The sequence below is a fragment of the Pelobates fuscus genome, chromosome 12 (genome assembly GCF_036172605.1).
Source record: "Pelobates fuscus isolate aPelFus1 chromosome 12, aPelFus1.pri, whole genome shotgun sequence".
NCBI classification, from domain to species: Eukaryota; Metazoa; Chordata; class Amphibia; order Anura; family Pelobatidae; genus Pelobates; species Pelobates fuscus.
The window spans coordinates 498,198-516,267 of NC_086328.1; the positions used below are offsets into that span (position 1 = coordinate 498,198).

At 43.8% G+C, this 18,070-nt stretch overlaps 1 protein-coding gene across 1 annotated transcript; it reads left to right on the top strand.

The window, feature by feature from the left end:
- The first annotated feature begins 86 nt into the window (after positions 1–86).
- On the top strand, positions 87–17,343 carry E2F4 (E2F transcription factor 4). Its single transcript, XM_063437591.1, has 10 exons — positions 87–278; positions 822–931; positions 3,102–3,263; positions 3,764–3,807; positions 15,419–15,480; positions 15,564–15,765; positions 15,908–16,075; positions 16,165–16,212; positions 16,649–16,693; positions 16,773–17,343. Exons 1-10 carry the CDS (start codon positions 126–128, stop codon positions 16,883–16,885), a joined length of 1,107 nt encoding a protein of 368 aa, XP_063293661.1. The 5' UTR covers positions 87–125; the 3' UTR covers positions 16,886–17,343.
- The last annotated feature ends 727 nt before the right edge of the window (positions 17,344–18,070 follow it).

Consider the following 18,070-nt stretch of genomic DNA (forward strand, 5'->3'; position numbering starts at 1 on the left):
GGGGCGGGGTTAACCCTGAGTGGGGGGGGCGGGGTTAGCCCTTGCCGTGAGGCCTTGCTACGCAGGCGCCGGCCATGTTTCCGGGGGGCGGGGTTATCCCGGCATGCCGTGCGGCAGTAACGGCCATGAGGCCCCGCCCCCCTCGCGGTGCTAACATGGCGGATCCCGCGCAGCTCCCGGTCACCCCGAGCCGGCACGAGAAGAGTCTGGGGCTCCTCACCAGCAAGTTCGTGTCCCTCCTGCAGGAGGCGGAGGACGGGGTGCTCGACCTCAAGGCGGTAAGACACCCCCAATATACCGCTACCCCCCCCTCCTCCCCCCCACTATACCGCTACCCCCCCCCCCCCCCAATATACCGCTACCCCCCCCCCCCAATATACCGCTACCCCTCTCCCCCCCACTATACCGCTACCCCCCCTCCTCCCCCTCAATATACCGCTACCCCCCCCCAATATACCGCTACCCCCCCCCCAATATATCGCTACCCCCCCCCCAATATACCGCTACCCCCCCCAATATACCGCTACCCCCCCAATATACCGCTACCCCCCCCCAATATATCGCTACCCCCCCCCCAATATATCGCTACCCCCCCCCAATATACCGCTACCCCCCCCAATATACCGCTACCCCCCCCCATACCGCTATAACCGGGTGCTCGACCTCAAGGCGGTAAGACACCCCCCAACCCAGCCCCCCCCCAATATACCGCTACCCCCCCCCCCCACTATACCGCTACCCCCTCAATATACCGCTATAACCGGGGTGCTCGACCTCAAGGCGGTAAGGAAGAACCCCCTCATTTGTTTGTGTTTCCATAGGCTGCTGACACACTCGCTGTACGACAGAAACGACGCATTTATGACATCACCAATGTCCTAGAAGGGATTGGACTCATTGAGAAGAAATCCAAGAACAGTATTCAATGGAAGTATGTCTTCACAGCATATATATACTGACACTTGGTGTAAATAAGCAGAATAACCAAAATCCTGCCTGCTAATTCTTGAGCTGGTGTAATGCACTGCTGTTTAAATCCCTTATTTATTAAAGTGTCATTGCCACCTTCAGGGGTCTTTATAGATTTTGTAGACTGTTGATGGTGACATCCTGCTTGAGTTGTAATAGTCCAGTGGAGCAGCAGAAGACATTTCTACCTACCTGAAGCAGTCTACTGTAGTTATGCCATTTCTCCAACCCCCCTTCCTTTTTTCATTCACCATAAGCGATGTTAGTGCTATACTCTTAAACACGGTGTCTGTGCAGGATCCTGCGTGAGCCTCCTTAGAACATACTTTATGTTGGATGTTCCACCTTTTGTCACATTAAGAATTTACCATATCACAACTTGGTCACTATGAGCATTTCATTGAGATTTTATCTTTCTGAAGTGCTTATAAATACAGGGAGTGCAGAATTATTAGGCAAGTTGTATTTTTGAGGATTAATTTTATTATTGAACAACAACCATGTTCTCAATGAACCCAAAAACTCATTAATATCAAAGCTGAATATTTTTGGAAGTAGTTTTTAGTTTTAGCTATTTTAGGGGGATATCTGTGTGTGCAGGTGACTATTACTGTGCATAATTATTAGGCAACTTAACAAAAAACAAATATATACCCATTTCAATTATTTATTTTTACCAGTGAAACCAATATAACATCTCAACATTCTCAAATATACATTTCTGACATTCAAAAACAAATCAGTGACCAATATAGCCACCTTTCTTTGCAAGGACACTCAAAAGCCTGCCATCCATGGATTCTGTCAGTGTTTTGATCTGTTCACCATCAACATTGCGTGCAGAAGCAACCACAGCCTCCCAGACACTGTTCAGAGAGGTGTACTGTTTTCCCTCCTTGTAAATCTCACATTTGATGATGGACCACAGGTTCTCAATGGGGTTCAGATCAGGTGAACAAGGAGGCCATGTCATTAGATTTTCTTCTTTTATACCCTTTCTTGCCAGCCACGCTGTGGAGTACTTGGACGCGTGTGATGGAGCATTGTCCTGCATGAAAATCATGTTTTTCTTGAAGGATGCAGACTTCTTCCTGTACCACTGCTTGAAGAAGGTGTCTTCCAGAAACTGGCATTAGGAATGGGAGTTGAGCTTGACTCCATCCTCAACCCGAAAAGGCCCCACAAGCTCATCTTTGATGATACCAGCCCAAACCAGTACTCCACCTCCACCTTGCTGGCATCTGAGTCGGACTGGAGCTCTCTGCTCTTTACCAATCCATCCATCTGGCCCATCAAGACTCACTCTCATTTCATCAGTCCATAAAACCTTAGAAAAATCAGTCTTGAGATATTTCTTGGCCCAGTCTTGACGTTTCAGCTTGTGTGTCTTGTTCAGTGGTGGTCGTCTTTCAGCCTTTCTTACCTTGGCCATGTCTCTGAGTATTGCACACCTTGTGCTTTTGGGCACTCCAGTGATGTTGCAGCTCTGAAATATGGCCAAACTGGTGGCAAGTGGCATCTTGGCAGCTGCACGCTTGACTTTTCTCAGTTCATGGGCAGTTATTTTGCGCCTTGGTTTCTCCACGCGCTTCTTGCGACCCTGTTGACTATTTTGAATGAAACGCTTGATTGTTCGATGATCACGCTTCAGAAGCTTTGCAATTTTTAGAGTGCTGCATCCCTCTGCAAGATATCTCACTATTTTTGACTTTTCTGAGCCTGTCAAGTCCTTCTTTTGACCCATTTTGCCAAAGGAAAGGAAGTTGCCTAATAATTATGCACACCTGATATAGGGTGTTGATGTCATTAGACCACACCCCTTCTCATTACAGAGATGCACATCACCTAATATGCTTAATTGGTAGTAGGCTTTCGAGCCTATACAGCTTGGAGTAAGACAACATGCATAAAGAGGATGATGTGGTCAAAATACTCATTTGCCTAATAATTCTGCACTCCCTCTACGTGTTTTACTTGGCCACATTGAAGTTTGACACTAAAATTGCTTCTTGTATAGGAGGGGGAGAAGAAAGGCCTTTCTTTAGCATGTACTCCATGAGAGAGCCTTTTTTTAATGCAGTATTTGAAATTTCGGAACCCTCATTGCCTTATTTGTCATTCTGTGTCTGCAGAGGGGTTGGGCCAGGGTGCAACACGAGGGAAATTGCAGATAAACTGATTGATCTGAAAGCTGAGCTTGCAGACCTGGAACAACGAGAACAAGAATTGGACCAGCAGCGAGTGTGGGTCCAGCAGAGCATTCGAAATGTGACGGACGATGTACAGAATACTGGATATCCTTTTTCTACCAGCCCAGAGGGGAAATGAAGTTGTGTGGGTAACCTGTTTGGGGGATGGGAAGAGGTAGAGTGCCGGCCTGTGCAAAGCGTTTTGGGGTGAATATTTGCTTGTGGCCAGACTTTTGTGCCTGGTGAGTAATGCCTTGAATTTAATAATTTTGGATAAACTTTAAATGCTGTCATATCTTGATATATTGAAATTTTTCTATACAGTTTTTGTTTTTTGTATTTTGAAAAATATAACTTTAAAAGATTATCCAAAAATATTAAATTCAGGCGTAAAATATTTTTCTCTGAGTAGTAGAGGGAAGGAGGGGGCATTGGACACTGGTAGATGTTGACGTCAGCATGGTAAACGTGTACAATGGGGGAAAATGTACAAGTGAATCTAGAATGAAACCGGCTGTAATGTTTTAAGACTTTTTTTTTTTTAATAATGGAATTGTAGGATGTGCCTCGATAAACAAATGTGTGTTTTGCCTTAACCTTCTAACGCTAGCTTATCTTACGCACGAGGATATCTGCTGCTGTTTCAGAGGTTTGTGAAATACCAATTTCCCATGTATTAAAAAGAACGCTGTAGCTTTATGAATGCAAATGCTGCTCTCCCCGCTGCCGGTCTTGCCTCCTTGGCTGGATCTTGATGGTCTCCGCTAGCCTAATGCTGCCCTATATCAGGGAGCATTGGGATGCTAGCGCGCGTCACATTTTCACATGCCAACAATCATGCTCTATTGGTCTGGGTGTAAGGACATACATCCTAGTGTAAATCTGAGACCGCTTCTTACACCCCTCTACTTTCTCAGCAGAGTTTGAAAAGACCAGATGTTTCATGCTACTGGTTTTGAAGGTTTTCGAAAGGAACACTCTAAGCACAAAACACCTTTCCTCTCTGCCATTCAAGAGTTTAATTACTTTGTTTATGCAGCCCTTGCCCCACCTCTCCTGCATGTGACTCATACAGCTTATCTACACACTTCCTGAGAAGTGTAAAGATTCTAGCTTCCTTTTTATCCCCTAACTTAGTGTTTTATCTTTTGTTTTTAGTACAAATATTACAAAGATGATTGTGGTGTTCCTGCTATATCAGTGACTATTCAATAATCACATAAAAATAATGTCAAATTAGAATTTCCTTTCCCCAGTTCTGTTAATTGCCATTTAAGTCTGCAACAGCCTCCTGTATGTGATTAAAGTTTAATAAACAAAGCAGGAGATATGTATATAAAAAAAAAAAACTGGTTAAAACACACTGCAATAAAGGAAGTTTAAAAACGAGATCCTTCTTTACAGGAAGTGTGTAGGAAGACTGTGAATCACAAGCCTGGTGGTGTGGTTAGGGCTGCATAACTAAAAAGCCTTGAATTAGAGGCATGATCTTTACACCAAAACCATACATGATGCTAAAGTTGTTTTAGGTCTTTACTCAAACCAGTTCAGGAATTACCGTATATACTCGAGTATAAGCCGACCCGAATATAAGCCGAGGCCCCTAATTTTACCCCCAAAAATTGGGAAAACGTATTGACTCGAGTATGAGACTAGGGTGGGAAATGAAGCAGCTACTGGTAAATTTCTAAATAAAATTAGATCCTAAAAAAATTATATTAACTGAATATTTATTTACAGCGTGTGTATATAATGAATGCAGTGTGTATGAGTGCAGTGTGTATATAATGAATGGAGTGCAGTGTGTGTATATGAGTGCAGTGTGTGTATAATGAATGCAGTGCAGTGTGTGTATGAGTGCAGTGTGTGTATGAGTGCAGTGTGTATGTATGAGTGCAGTGTGTATGTATGAGTGCAGTGTGTGTGTATGAGTGCAGTGTGTGTATATGAATGCAGTGTGTGTGTATGAATGCAGTGTGTGTGTATGAATGCAGTGTGTGTGTGTGTGTATGAATGCAGTGTGTGTGTATGAATGCAGTGTGTGTGTGTGTGTGTGTATGAATGCAGTGTGTGTGTATGAGCGCAGTGTGTATGAGCGCAGTGTGTATGAGCGCAGTGTGTATGAGCGCAGTGTGTATGAGCGCAGTGTGTATGAGCGCAGTGTGTATGAGCGCAGTGTGTATGAGCGCAGTGTGTATGAGCGCAGTGTGTATGAGCGCAGTGTGTATGAGCGCAGTGTGTATGAGCGCAGTGTGTATGAGCGCAGTGTGTATGAGCGCAGTGTGTGTATGAGCGCAGTGTGTGTATGAGCGCAGTGTGTATGAGCGCAGTGTGTGTATGAGCGCAGTGTGTATGAGCGCAGTGTGTATGAGTGCAGTGTGTATGAGTGCAGTGTGTATGAGTGCAGTGTGTATGAGTGCAGTGTGTGTATGAGTGCAGTGTGTGTATGAGTGCAGTGTGTGTATATGAGTGCAGTGTGTGTATGAGTGCAGTGTGTGTATATGAGTGCAGTGTGTGTATATGAGTGCAGTGTGTATATGAGTGCAGTGTGTATATAATGAATGATGAGTGCAGTGTGTGTGTATGAGTGCAGTGTGTATGCAGTGTGTGTATAATGAATGCAGTGCGTGTGTATGAATGCAGTGTGTATATAATGAATGCAGTGCAGTGTGTGTATGTGTGAGTGCAGTGTGTATGAATGCAGTGCAGTGTGTGTATGTGTGAGTGCAGTGTGTGTGTGTGTGTGTGTATGTGTGCAGAGCATTGGTGGGGGTTGGGCATTTTATTAATTATTATTTAATTATTATCTTAATATTTTTTTTTAGTTTTTTTTTAGGTAATTATTTTTTTATTTTATTATTGATTGTATTATTTTTTTTGTTATTATTATTTTAATATTTTTTTTTATTATTATTTGTTTTATTAATATTTTTCTTTTTCCGTCCCCCCTCCCTGCTTGTTAGCTGGCCAGGGAGGGGGGCTCTCACTCCCTGGTGGTCCAGTGGATGGGCTGTAGGAGGGGGGCTGGCAGGAAGCTGTAACTTACCTTCACCGCAGCTCCTGTCAGCTCCCTTCTCTCTCCTCCGTCCGTGCAGCTCCCAGGTCAGCTTCCTCTGCAACTCTCGCGGCCGCGCGGAGCGTTGCCACGGTAACCCGTGGCAACGCTCTGACCCCGCGGCTCTCGCGAGAGACAGGGAAGCTGACCTGGGAGCTGCACGGACGGAGGAGAGAGAAGGGAGCTGACAGGAGCTGCGGTGAAGGTAAGTTACAGCTTCCTGCCAGCCCCCCTCTCCCCCCAGTCTGTATTATGGCAATGAAAATTGCCCATAATACAGACACTCACTCGAGTATAAGACGAGTGGGAATTTTTCAGCACAAAAAATGTGCTGAAAAACTCGTCTTATACTCGAGTATATACGGTACTATTCCATATGTAGAACTATATACCCTCCATTTCACAGGCAAGACACACATTTGGCTGTTACAAGCAATTAACAGAACTGGAGATAATAGTAAATTGGGATATAATAAAGGAACGTAAATGAGGTAAGTCATGGACAGATTGATTTGTTTGGGGCTATTTATGTGTAATAAGCGACTGGTTTGCTATTCATACGCTTTATGGACTTAAAACAGGATGGTTTGTAACTACCTAGCTTTCTGATGAATTAATATGCTCCGTACTGATAAGTGATTTGGAATGCCTGTCAGGGAAGAGAATCCCATCTAATTGCCGTTTTCCATGTGGCTGGATAAACTTAAGAGGGCTCTCCTTTGCACCACATGCCCTGCTATCTTTACCTCCTTGTCCAAATGGGATCATGTTGGGTGAAGGTTTTGGTTGGCCTCTATCCTTTCTCCCCTTTTACGGTCCTCAGAAATAGATTTTCCTCAGGGTATACGCCCAAGGGATTTTAAAAACCTGGAAGAGTCAGGCGTTCAGCGCTATTTACCCTTATGGAAAGATGCCTCCATAATAAAATTGAATGACCTACAGAGAAGTTACAATTTACTCAGCAAAGATCTTTTTTAGATTATGTGCAGTTACACGACTTTGCCCACCATGCTGCATTGAGGGAGTCCTTCTGCCTCAGCCCTTGGAAGGTTTATCTACAAGACCCAGAAACTACTTAACAAAATAGCTCTGGATGCTTGGAAGACAATGGGGGCATCATGACGTGTCCTCTTCTCTCTGGAGGTCAGTGCCTAAACTGCCAAAAAACAGTCAATGCATTAATTGACCACCATTGTGTAATACGTTTTTCCCTCCTTTTATAAAGTATGGAGCCCATGGTGGGATTACCTCTGCATCTTGGTTTAAGGTCATTTACCTATAATGTAGTGGTTTCATCACAGTGGTACACTCAAGACTGCTCCCTTGTAGTCCAGTCCTCCCACCCCCAACATGTTTCTCATCTTGCCATTTTGGAACCTTTATATTTGAGAAATGTATCTTGTAGTCTTTGGTGACATTGATGTGTGATGTTAAACTTGCTTTTCTCTTACAATAATGATTTGGATGAGCTGCCCTAAATATATTTTGCGCAGGTCTAGTCGCTGTTGCCCAACTGGCCCTCACCTGGGAATCCTAGTGGCCCATGGAGACTGTGTGCTATGATCTGGAGTAGATTGACTCTGTTTATAAATGTGGTGTGAAAAATATATATCTAATAATATATAAATGTGCACCTTTTTGTATGTTTTCTTTCTGTACAGAGTTGGGACTTTTGAGATTAGTCTCATCCTCTTGCCAGTATTAGGACTACTAATAGAGATTGGGGGGGGTTGATCTATTTCTTTTTGAATTTTTTTTGTTTTGTTGTGCAGGTAGGTACATAGCTTTGTCGAAACGCCACCACAGTGTGTGTATATGTGTGTGTATGTATACAGGCTCGATATTGTCATGAGTTTTTGCACATATATAAACAAGCAAAACATAGCTGATGGGTCTCTGCAGTGAAGACTAGTAAGTATGTGGAGTATGCTTGTGGTGCAGAATAATATTATTTAAGTCAGGCTCGGTACAGGCATATATATCTGTATAATTGTTGCTAATGAGGTTAACCCCTGGAGTGCCTCAATGTAGTATAAAGTGTACACAGCAGTAGGTAGGCGACTAAAGAATCAAAGATAACTTAGAAAATGAAATTTGTGCATGCGTGTGGAAGGGCCTAGTATAGCACCCTGGTGCCAGTTGTGACATAGAGAACTGTGTCCTTGAGGCATGTGGGTGATGTTTGGAGTGGCATGTCCATGTCAGCCAATGCCTCGGCTCGGTATAGTGAGTGAGCCTCTAAGCTTTGCTGTATGAGGGAGGTATGCCATTGTATCGGCTTGGCTTCTCCAGGCTTGAGAGCGGTTTGCTTCTGGGATCCATGGTCCCTGATTCTGTGAGCTATCAAGTCCCTCCCCGCCAGGAGACTGTGGAGGCTTCAAGTGGTCCGCCGCTTGACACGGGTGCTGAGTTTCCGCCGTCTGTCTTTTCTGTGCGTTTGTAGTTGGAGCAGCCCTCTGTCCTGCTGTGTCTGAGGCAGGTTTCTCAAATGCTTTCTGGGATGCTCTGCCCATCGGTCGCTGGTAGGACGCAAAGCCTCGAGTTAGGGTTTTCAGTGGCGGAGAGAGGCCCGCGAGAGGTGTCCCCTGCACCACCGGCGTTTCAGGAACAGACTTAGTCGAACTCTGCGTCCAGGTAAGTTTTTGGCTTAAAATATCGTCGATTTGTAAGGTGCTAGATGTGGGAGCCCATGCAACACACGTCTAGACCGTTCAGCAGCCAGGCTCCGCCCTCAAATTTGAGTATTGTTTGTATTAATTTATAGATCACTCTCAGGATAGGCTGGGAAGGATTTAATATTGAAGTGGTGTCCAGGTTATTGACCGTTTCCTAGCTTGTGTGCGATGTGTAGTTTTTAATTGCAAAAGTGGATTGAAAGTACAAGTTCTTGAAAAGTTTGTAGGCTGCGGATATTGCAGCAATCTTAAAGGGAATGTTCACTTATTTTTTTCCTAGTATATGATGGCAGTATACAGATGGGTTATACTTCCATATGCTGGGACAAGTAGCCTGTAAATTATTAAAATGATTTCACTTTTCTACTCCCACTATCCCCTTATATTCCCCACGGTACACTACTAACCAGTTGTTCTTGTCCCAGCACGGGACGGACATGTAGTCTGTCAAGGAATGTTGAGTCACACTGCATGTGGTCAGGAGGGAATGGTTCAATAGCTGCCCGGGTGGTATGCTGAGAGACCCGTCTCCTTTATGCCGAGGATGGTCCTGGCAATCCTGTTTTGGCGGTCAAAGTGGTGCGCCTATCACATTGCACGCTCGCACGGCAGGAGTTGTGTTCCACCGAAGTTACTGCCATTCTACTACGCATGCGCGCGTCGGTACTTTACGTTCTGCCGCTAAATTTAAATTTCTAGCACTATTTAGGTTTTTGAGGTGAGATATTTTGTGTCTTTAAAAATCCTTATTTCAATTTTGGATTTTAAAGGACCGCTATAGTGCCAGGGAAAATAAACTTGTTTTCCTGGCTCTATAGGATCTTTGGGTTCCCTTCACCCTCTGGGTCCCACTCCCGCCGGGCTCTAGAGGGAGGGAGGGCGCCCTTCCGACGGCATCGGCCGAATGCACATGCACATGCACAGCAAGAGCCGCGCGCATTCAGTCAGTCCATAGGAAAGCATTTCTCAATGCTTTCCTATGGACGTTGGTGTCTTCTCACTGTGAAAATCAGTGAGAAGCGCCTCTAGCGGCTGTCAATGAGACAGCCACTAGAGGCTGGATTAACCCTAATGTAAACATAGCAGTTTCTCTGAAACTGCTATGTTTACAGCTGCAGGGTTAACCCTAGATGGGCTGGCACCCAGACCACTTCATTGAGTGGTCTGGGTGCTATAGTGGTCCTTTAAAGTGAGAATTTTCAATTTTAGAATGTCTGTTCCTGTTTCTCCTGATAAAATGGGAAAAAGACAGAACTCCTGCACCCAAGAAAGCGACTGCTAAGGCAAAGCATGCAGTGAATGTTCTACTCCTCTTCCGGATGGATCTAAGAGGAAAGTCTGTAATTCATGTTCGGCTGAGCGTCTGGAAAAATACAAGGAGAAAGACATGCAGTTTTATTTTTCTATCTTGGTTCCAAGATAATTTGGCTCAAACTTTTCAGTCTTTTAAGGAAGCGGCCAGATCAAATATTCCAGCATCTAGGCACTTAGCAGCTAGTAAGAAACCTTAAAGGAGAAGATCTTCATCTATTTAGGAATTCTCCTCGGGAGAATGCTCAGCATCAGTTTTCTTAGAAACGTCTGGTACGTCTAGTGTGGAGATGGGTTTCCCACCAGACGAACTAAGAAAGTTTAAGAAAGAAGTGTAATTGATTTTGAGTGAAGATTTACCTTTAAAATATAAGGGGAAAAGTTTTTCCTGTTCAGAAAAAACTGATTACCGTGTATACTCGAGTATAAGCAGAGTTTTTCGGCACATTTCTTGTGCTGAAAAATCCCCCCTCGGATTATACTCTAGTCAGTGTCTGTATTATGGCAACTTACATTGCCATAATACAGACCAGGACCGCCGGGCTCATTACAAGCCCGGCGGTCCTGTTGGGGGCCGGCAGAAAGCTGTTACTTACCTCCGTGCAGCTCCCCTGTTCAGCAAACAGTGTGAGTCCCGCGGCCGTCAGAGCCTTGGCAACGCTCCACGCGGCACGCAGACCGCAAGACTTACACTGGGAGCTGAACAGGGGAGCTGCTACAAAGGTAAGTAACAGCTTGCTGCCGGCTCCCCTACTGCACAGCCAATGCCACTGGACCACCAGGGATTAAGAGAGCTCCCCTCCCTGGCCAGGTAACAAGCAGGGAGGGGGGACAAAAATAAAATCTAATAAAAAAATGCCATCCTCCCACCCAATGGCAGTGGAAACCTCAAAGGGAAATACCAATGAAAGCAGACCTTCTTTTCAAGATCCCGTACTTTATTTTATACTTGCCCATCTCAAGCTGAGAAATGCTTCAGTTTTTATAGGCTGGCAAGCAGTTCTCATAATGTACAGGCCTGTCAGATCATAAGTGGGCCTGTCACACTGATGTATTACATTTTTTCCAAAGATGCCATGAGAATGAAACCTCATTGAATGAACTTGGAATACTCCCCTTGTTTTGTAGTATCTTATGGATCCGCTTTTTGAGTCTCTAGAAGAAGTCTATATCACACTTCACACACTATAAACATTCAATTAATGTAATTTTATTGGGATCTAATTTTATTTAGAAATTTACCAGTAGCTGCTGCATTCCCCACCCCCTAGGCTTATACTCGAGTCAATACATTTTCAGTTTTTTTGTTTGTGGTAAAATTAGGGGCCTCTGCTTATATTCGGGTTGGCTTATGCTAGAGTATATACGGTAGCTTCATGTACAGAGAATGGGAAAAATCCAGAAAGGAGAGCTTTTATTTCCAGACATTATTTCCTGAAATTGGCAGCTTGCATCATGGGACTTTCCTCTGTAGCCAGAAGAGCTTTATGGCTATAGTATTGGTCTGCCGATGTGGCCTCTAAATCAGCCCTTTGTGAATTGCCTTTAGAAAAATAAAAACTTTATGGGTCACCTCTGGAAGAGATAATCAAGCACATGTGAAAACTAAAAGACTAAAAACTAAAAAACTTTCACAGGATAAAAAATTCTCTTGGAAGCCTTGTTAAAAGAATTTACAGTTTTGCACGAATTCTGGATATCGAGACCAATTAGGACGTTTCAGAGATCCCAGAAGGATCCCAGATTTGAGGATAAATCCGGTAGAGAAGAGAGGTTTTGACGGCAGGAGAGTGGGCAGCAGGCTGCAATATTTTTTATCAGGCATGGGAGCAGACCAAATAATTCTTCGGTACAGAGCATCATTGCAGAGGGCTACAAAATCAGTTTCACAGAAAAGCCAAGGCACAGTCTGGTAATTTCTTTCTACCAATCAAAAGAAGAAAACACAGAAGAGATACCGCTTCTGCCAAAAAAGAGCCTCTAAGGGGTGATAGAGTACCAAAAACCAAGAATTTCATTGCATTCTCGTCTTTTCCTAGTTCCAAAGCATCAAGAAGATTCTTAAAGGGACACTATAGTCACCTACTACAGCTTATTGAATTTGTTCTGGTGAGTAGAATCATTACCTTCAGGCTTTTTGCTGTAAACACTGTCTTTTCAGAGAAAATGCAGTGTTTACATTACAGCCCAGTGATAACTTCACTGGCCACTCCTCAGATGGCTGTTAGAGATCCTTCCTGGGTCATGGCTGCCTAAAATGCATACAAACATTCAGTATCTCCTCCCTCTGCATGCAGACACTGAACTTTCCTCATAGAGATTCATTGATTCAATTCATCTCTATGAGGAGATGCTGATTTGGCCGTGGCTGTTTGAATTGTGTTTGCTCTGCCCCTGATCTGCCTCCTTGTCAGTCTCGGCCAATCCTATGGGGAATCATTGTGATTGCGTCAGGCTACCACTTCTGATGTCAGAGGTAGTTAACAGGCAGAGGCAGCAGCTTCAGACTTGAGTACAAGTAAGATTTTACTATCTTTATGGAGGCCAAGGGGGCTAGATAGTGGTTTAACACAATTGGGTCAGGAATACATGTTTGTGTTCTTGACCCTATAGTGCTCCTTTAAGATTAGTCATAAAAGTAGGACGAAAATTTAACCATTTTCAATTCCCATTACTGCAGCCTCAAGGAAAATGGGTATTGCCATCATACCCTATCTGGATGATTGGTTTCTAAAGGCAAAGTCAAAAGAACTAAATTTTACGTCCGGACTACTATCAATTTCTTTGAACATAACGGTTGGGTTTAAGATCTTCTGAAGTGGTCAAAAAGGGAAGACTATCTAGATTTGGAAATTGTTCTTTCTTCCCGAGGTCGGAAGTCAACTTGTGTTTTGGGGGGGGGGATCAAGCTTCCTGTAATGGAGCTCCCTGGGTACCTCCGCCAAAGGACCGCTTCCTAGCTGGCACAAGGGACAAACCTCAGCACTTTTGCCCTCAGTTGCCATGACTTGACTGCGACCCTGGAACCGCTCCCTCCTGGAGCCGAATGGGGTACTCGCTCTAGCAACCCCCAGGCACTGGACGACACTCAGTCCTGGGAACTCTAGTCCTTACAAGGACTCTTCCTGTTGAATCCTCCATACTGGAACAGTGATTAAAGAATAGCCCTTTCCCCTCCCAATAACCAGACAAGTAGTTCTGGGAGTACAAGCTGGAATGAGTTTAATGGCAGCCACAACTGGCCTTGTATGCAGGTCCCCATGCAAGGGGCCCTCTCCCTGGACCTGAGAGTAGACTACAGTAAAAACATACACACGATTACATTGGTTCTCAGTTCCAGGACACTCCATACAAAACAAGATAATCCCTCCCTGTTCCTGGGAGATAATTGAGTCAAGCACTGTATTAAACTTAATTATCTCCAAGCACAAAAAACACATTTCCAAAACTCCCCAAAAATACCTTAAAAATACATAAAACCCCCTACGAGTTACATCCCATGATACCTCTGATCTGGGTGACCAACATATCCCAAAATCACCCAGATTGGTTCATGGGTTCAGGAATGTCATGTAAGTCATAATTTGACCGACCGCACGCATAGTTCCCTAGCCGAAAATAGTTCCATAGAATCGCTAAGTGCCGCTTGGGACTGCCCGGGAACCACAAAGTCTTCATGATGGAAATGGTTACATTGTTTTCACGGCTAAGCCCCCCTGAAGTCTATTCGCGGTTTTGGTCCATGCAAACGCCAGCCATGGAGCTAGCGTTCTGTTCTAAGCGCACTAATGGAAAGTGCTGAACTAGGGGGAATAAAATATGGGTCTTTACAGTCGCTGACCTGGCCCATAGTCGGTGGGCAGGAGGCTGACAAGCAGGCTCCTCTAGGAGCTCGTGGCAAACCTCACCTTATGAAATTGTAAGTTGTCAAAGGCCTTGTGGGAGGATGCCCTTCCTCACTGGCACCACCTATCTATGTTTGTTCTATGAGAAGGTGTGTCTCTGATATATTTTGGACTTCAGGGAAAATCTACGGGCAAAGTGGTCACTAGAACCACCATTGCTAGGTTGCTTATGGAGACCATCAGGTGATCATATATACATAGTGGTCTTCAATCTCCTACATCTATTAAAGCTATGGTCACTTTATGGGCAGGAGGTGCCATCACCTCTCCAGATCTACTTTTCACACATTTATATAGCACCATAGGATAGACCTCTTCTCTTCCTCGCAGGTGCTTTTGGGCGTAAGGTGCGCCAAGCCGTTGTATCCTGATTTTCCACCCATATATTTTTGTTTTGGGATCTTGCTATATCCAATCTGTGTACTGCCACCATATGCTAGGAAAAACAGAATTTCTACTTACTGTAATTGTTTCCCCTCAATATGGTGGCAGTACAATATCCCCCCTGCTTTTTTTTTTCCTTTTTTTTTTTATATATATATATATATAATATATATATATATATATATATATATATTCTAATTTACATTATATGGAGTCCATATTTATCTTTATATTAACTGGTTAGTAGTGTACCGTGGGAAATAAGGGGGAGAGTGGGAGGAGCAAAGTTAAATCATTTTAATATTTTACATGCTTGTCCCCAACATATGGAAGTACAACCCATTTGTATACTGCCACCATATTAAGAAAAAATAATTTACAGTGAGTAAAAAAAGCAATGTTTAATACAGCAGAATTGTCCATTTTCAGTTTTTGATGGAGTGAATTTGCCTTATCTTATTACAGAATTTCAATTAAAAGGTAAACGTTAGACAAGGCATGTAGTAACATGGCACACTGACCCAGCTACCTTGCCATGCATTGTTTATATAGTAACGCTTTGCCCAAGGATCCTACAATCATAGAGCCCCTGTATTGATCATGAAGCCTGCAATCACAGAACTTAAATAAAGGAAGACGGTGGCACCCCTGGCCACCACCATGCTGTGGATTCATCTCATGCATATTCATCCACTGCACGGATATTAGGCCTTCCCCACAGAAAAGCATTGCCTTGGGTTTTCTCTAAAACCAGGGGGAACAGGGACTGTGCATTCTGACCCCTTCAATGAGACAAAGTGGTTTGGATGCTTATAGTGTCCGTGTAATGGTTCGGATAAGATCATGTCTTGACTTTGCATTGCTCCATTTTTTTATTTATGTTTATGCTTTTCTGTGGTTAACTTGGCTTTTACCCCTCTTTTCCTCCAGGCGACACCTTACTTGCCATACGGGCCCCATCGGGGACATGCCTGGAGGTCCCAATTCCTGAGGTTTGTGCTTCCCACTTTTACATTTTCTTTTTGATTTATTTTTTTTAGTATTGGTGTCTCAGAGCATATATTATCTGTTTCAGGGTGTGAATGGGCAGAAGAAATTTCAGATACATCTGAAAAGTTCCACTGGACCAATTGAGGTGCTTCTTGTTAATAAAGATACTTCCAGCTCTCCACCTGTAGTTGTCCCTGTTCCACCCCCAGAAGATTTAATCCAGCCACCTTCTGCAGTAAGACCAGCGCTGACACAGCAGCATGATGTATCTACTGAGGCCATCACAGGTGTGTTCGCTCACAGTATGTTTAGCTGTCCTGCTAAACTACAACTCCCTTCATTCTCTGGTCATTTTTTTTTTATTTAAGAACGTCTGGGTGTTAGTTTGAGAGCTCTGGTTTAGAAGATCTGTTTGTGTCTTTATACCAGAATCCAGAGACTGCCCTGCAAACCAAAACAGCCTGGACAATGCTCCACCAAGTCGTCTTGTAAATGTCGATACCTGCCCTCTGCAGTCCTCTGCCTCACTGGATAACAGTGCTGACCTGCCAAATTCTTCTACCTCATTCCAGCCAATAAAATCTGACCCGGCAGATGGTGAGCAGTAATACTGTGCTAGCTACTTCTGGTTACTTGAAGCAATGTTGAGGATTAATGTAATGTTTTTTTTTTTTTTTTTTTTTTAGTATTGGAATTTCCCACAGAACTGTCTGAATTCTTTGATCCGTCTAAAGGTATGTTTCACCCAGTGCTGTTCCTGTGGCTAGTCCTATTGTTTGACAGCTAAGCATTGGGGTTATTAAGTTAATTGCACAGGACACAGTGTGTCTATGGTAATATTCTCACTTTTCAATTCTATACACTGGCTCGTTCAATGAATTAACGCCTCTGTTATTGAGTTATCCATCTAAAAAGCAAGAAATAATAGCATATATGATGCTTACAGCTGGGTTTTAAATGTTGCCAAGCGGGATGGTATATGTGGTGTCCCCCATCACCCCTTTTTATAAGTGGTAGAAGTTTGGTGATCTGTGATCTGTGAGGGGGGGGGGGGGGGGGTGTTTGTGTCAGTGTTCTAACATCCTACTTTCTTGTACTATTGGAATTTAATATCTGTCCTTCCTGGCCTGTATAGGCAATAGCTGCACTAATTGCTGTCTTTCTTCATAGAATGCATAACATCTGACCTGTTGGAAGAGCTTATGTCTTCAGAAGGTGAGTTTATTTTTCCTCCTCTGTTGGTTTCTTTCTATTACCCTGCTCCTCTTTTAACCATTTCTCTCCCTTTACTTAGTGTTTGCTCCTCTACTCAGACTGTCCCCTCCACCTGGGGATCATGATTACGTATACAACTTGGATGACAGTGAAGGAGTTTGTGACCTCTTTGACGTCCCAATCAACCTCTGATCTTCGAACTTGGCCTTGTGCCTTTTTGTGAATATGGACATTTTGGGTTATTGATGAAGAAATGTGTCTATTTTTGGATTCCTGTTTATCAGAACTAAGAGCAGAGATGCACCTTGATCTATGGAGCCGGAGTTCCTTTGGGTTGTGAGACATTAGGGACTCTGTACAAGCAAAGGCGGGAGAGAGCTGCCATTCCTCTCACTCTGTCTACCCTGAGGTGCGCCAATCCAGTGGTGGATTAAAAGGAGGGAGGTGACATCACTGCCAAGTACCTCCCACTCAGTGCAAGTAGAGTGGATGTTGTTATTAGGAATATGTTAATATGAAATTATTTTTATACTTATCTTCTTGCTGCGTATGTTCCTTTTTAACTTTTTATGGACATAATAAATTCATCTTTTGCCAGTAGCACTTTAGGGAAGTAAACGCTGTGCCCCGGTGCTGCTGTGTGCGTCTTTCATTTTTGTCTTATAACTGCCATTATTTTGCCTCGTCACTGGGCCCTAGAGGTGAAGGGTGGTCCTGAGTGACAGCTGACAGCCATTCGAGCTCAGTGGGTTTCTCCTAGGAAAGTCTAGCCTGTGTCTGGCCCTTCCTGTGAGTGATGCAGTGTCTCCTAGTGGAAGCTAGAGCCCTGGGAAAGAGTAGAAAATGGCTATAAAGGGATGATGAGGCTGGAGGTGGAATTCTTTCACGGGAAACCACATCCCATCTAGTCTTGAAGGGCTCCACCGTTCTCCATTAGTCACTTCGCTAATAAGACTGGTGCTTTCTGCAGTGGGTGTGTTAAATACCATATTTGAAGCTATAGCCTGCTAGGGCTTTGTGTATTTTTATTATTGTAGCCTCTGCATTTTAGGGAAGACAAAAGTGGTGGTTGGCACCTTATTTAGGGCTGTTTTTTTAGTGTTTTTTATTTTTAAGCTAACCTGCTACAACTGTAACTTTGTATACAGTTGAAGTGTGTGTGTATATGTATATATATATATATATATATATATATGAAAAAATGTTAAAGGACCACTATAGTGCCCTCGGGGTCCCACTCCTGTGGCACGGAAGGGGTTAATCACTTACCTTTTTTCCAGCGCCGGACTCCCTGGTTACAGAAAAAAGGTTAATCCTAGATGGACCTGGCACCCAGACCACTTCATTAAGCTGAAGTGGTCTGGGTGCCTATAGTGG

Bases quoted from the DNA above. Each gene is read 5' to 3' on its own strand.
- E2F4 (XM_063437591.1), top strand. From the start codon at position 126: ATGAGGCCCCGCCCCCCTCGCGGTGCTAACATGGCGGATCCCGCGCAG. The intron at 15,481-15,563 runs GTTTGTGCTTCC...TATCTGTTTCAG, and splicing joins TGGAGGTCCCAATTCCTGAG to GGTGTGAATGGGCAGAAGAA. The intron at 16,694-16,772 runs GTGAGTTTATTT...CCCTTTACTTAG, and splicing joins AGAGCTTATGTCTTCAGAAG to TGTTTGCTCCTCTACTCAGA.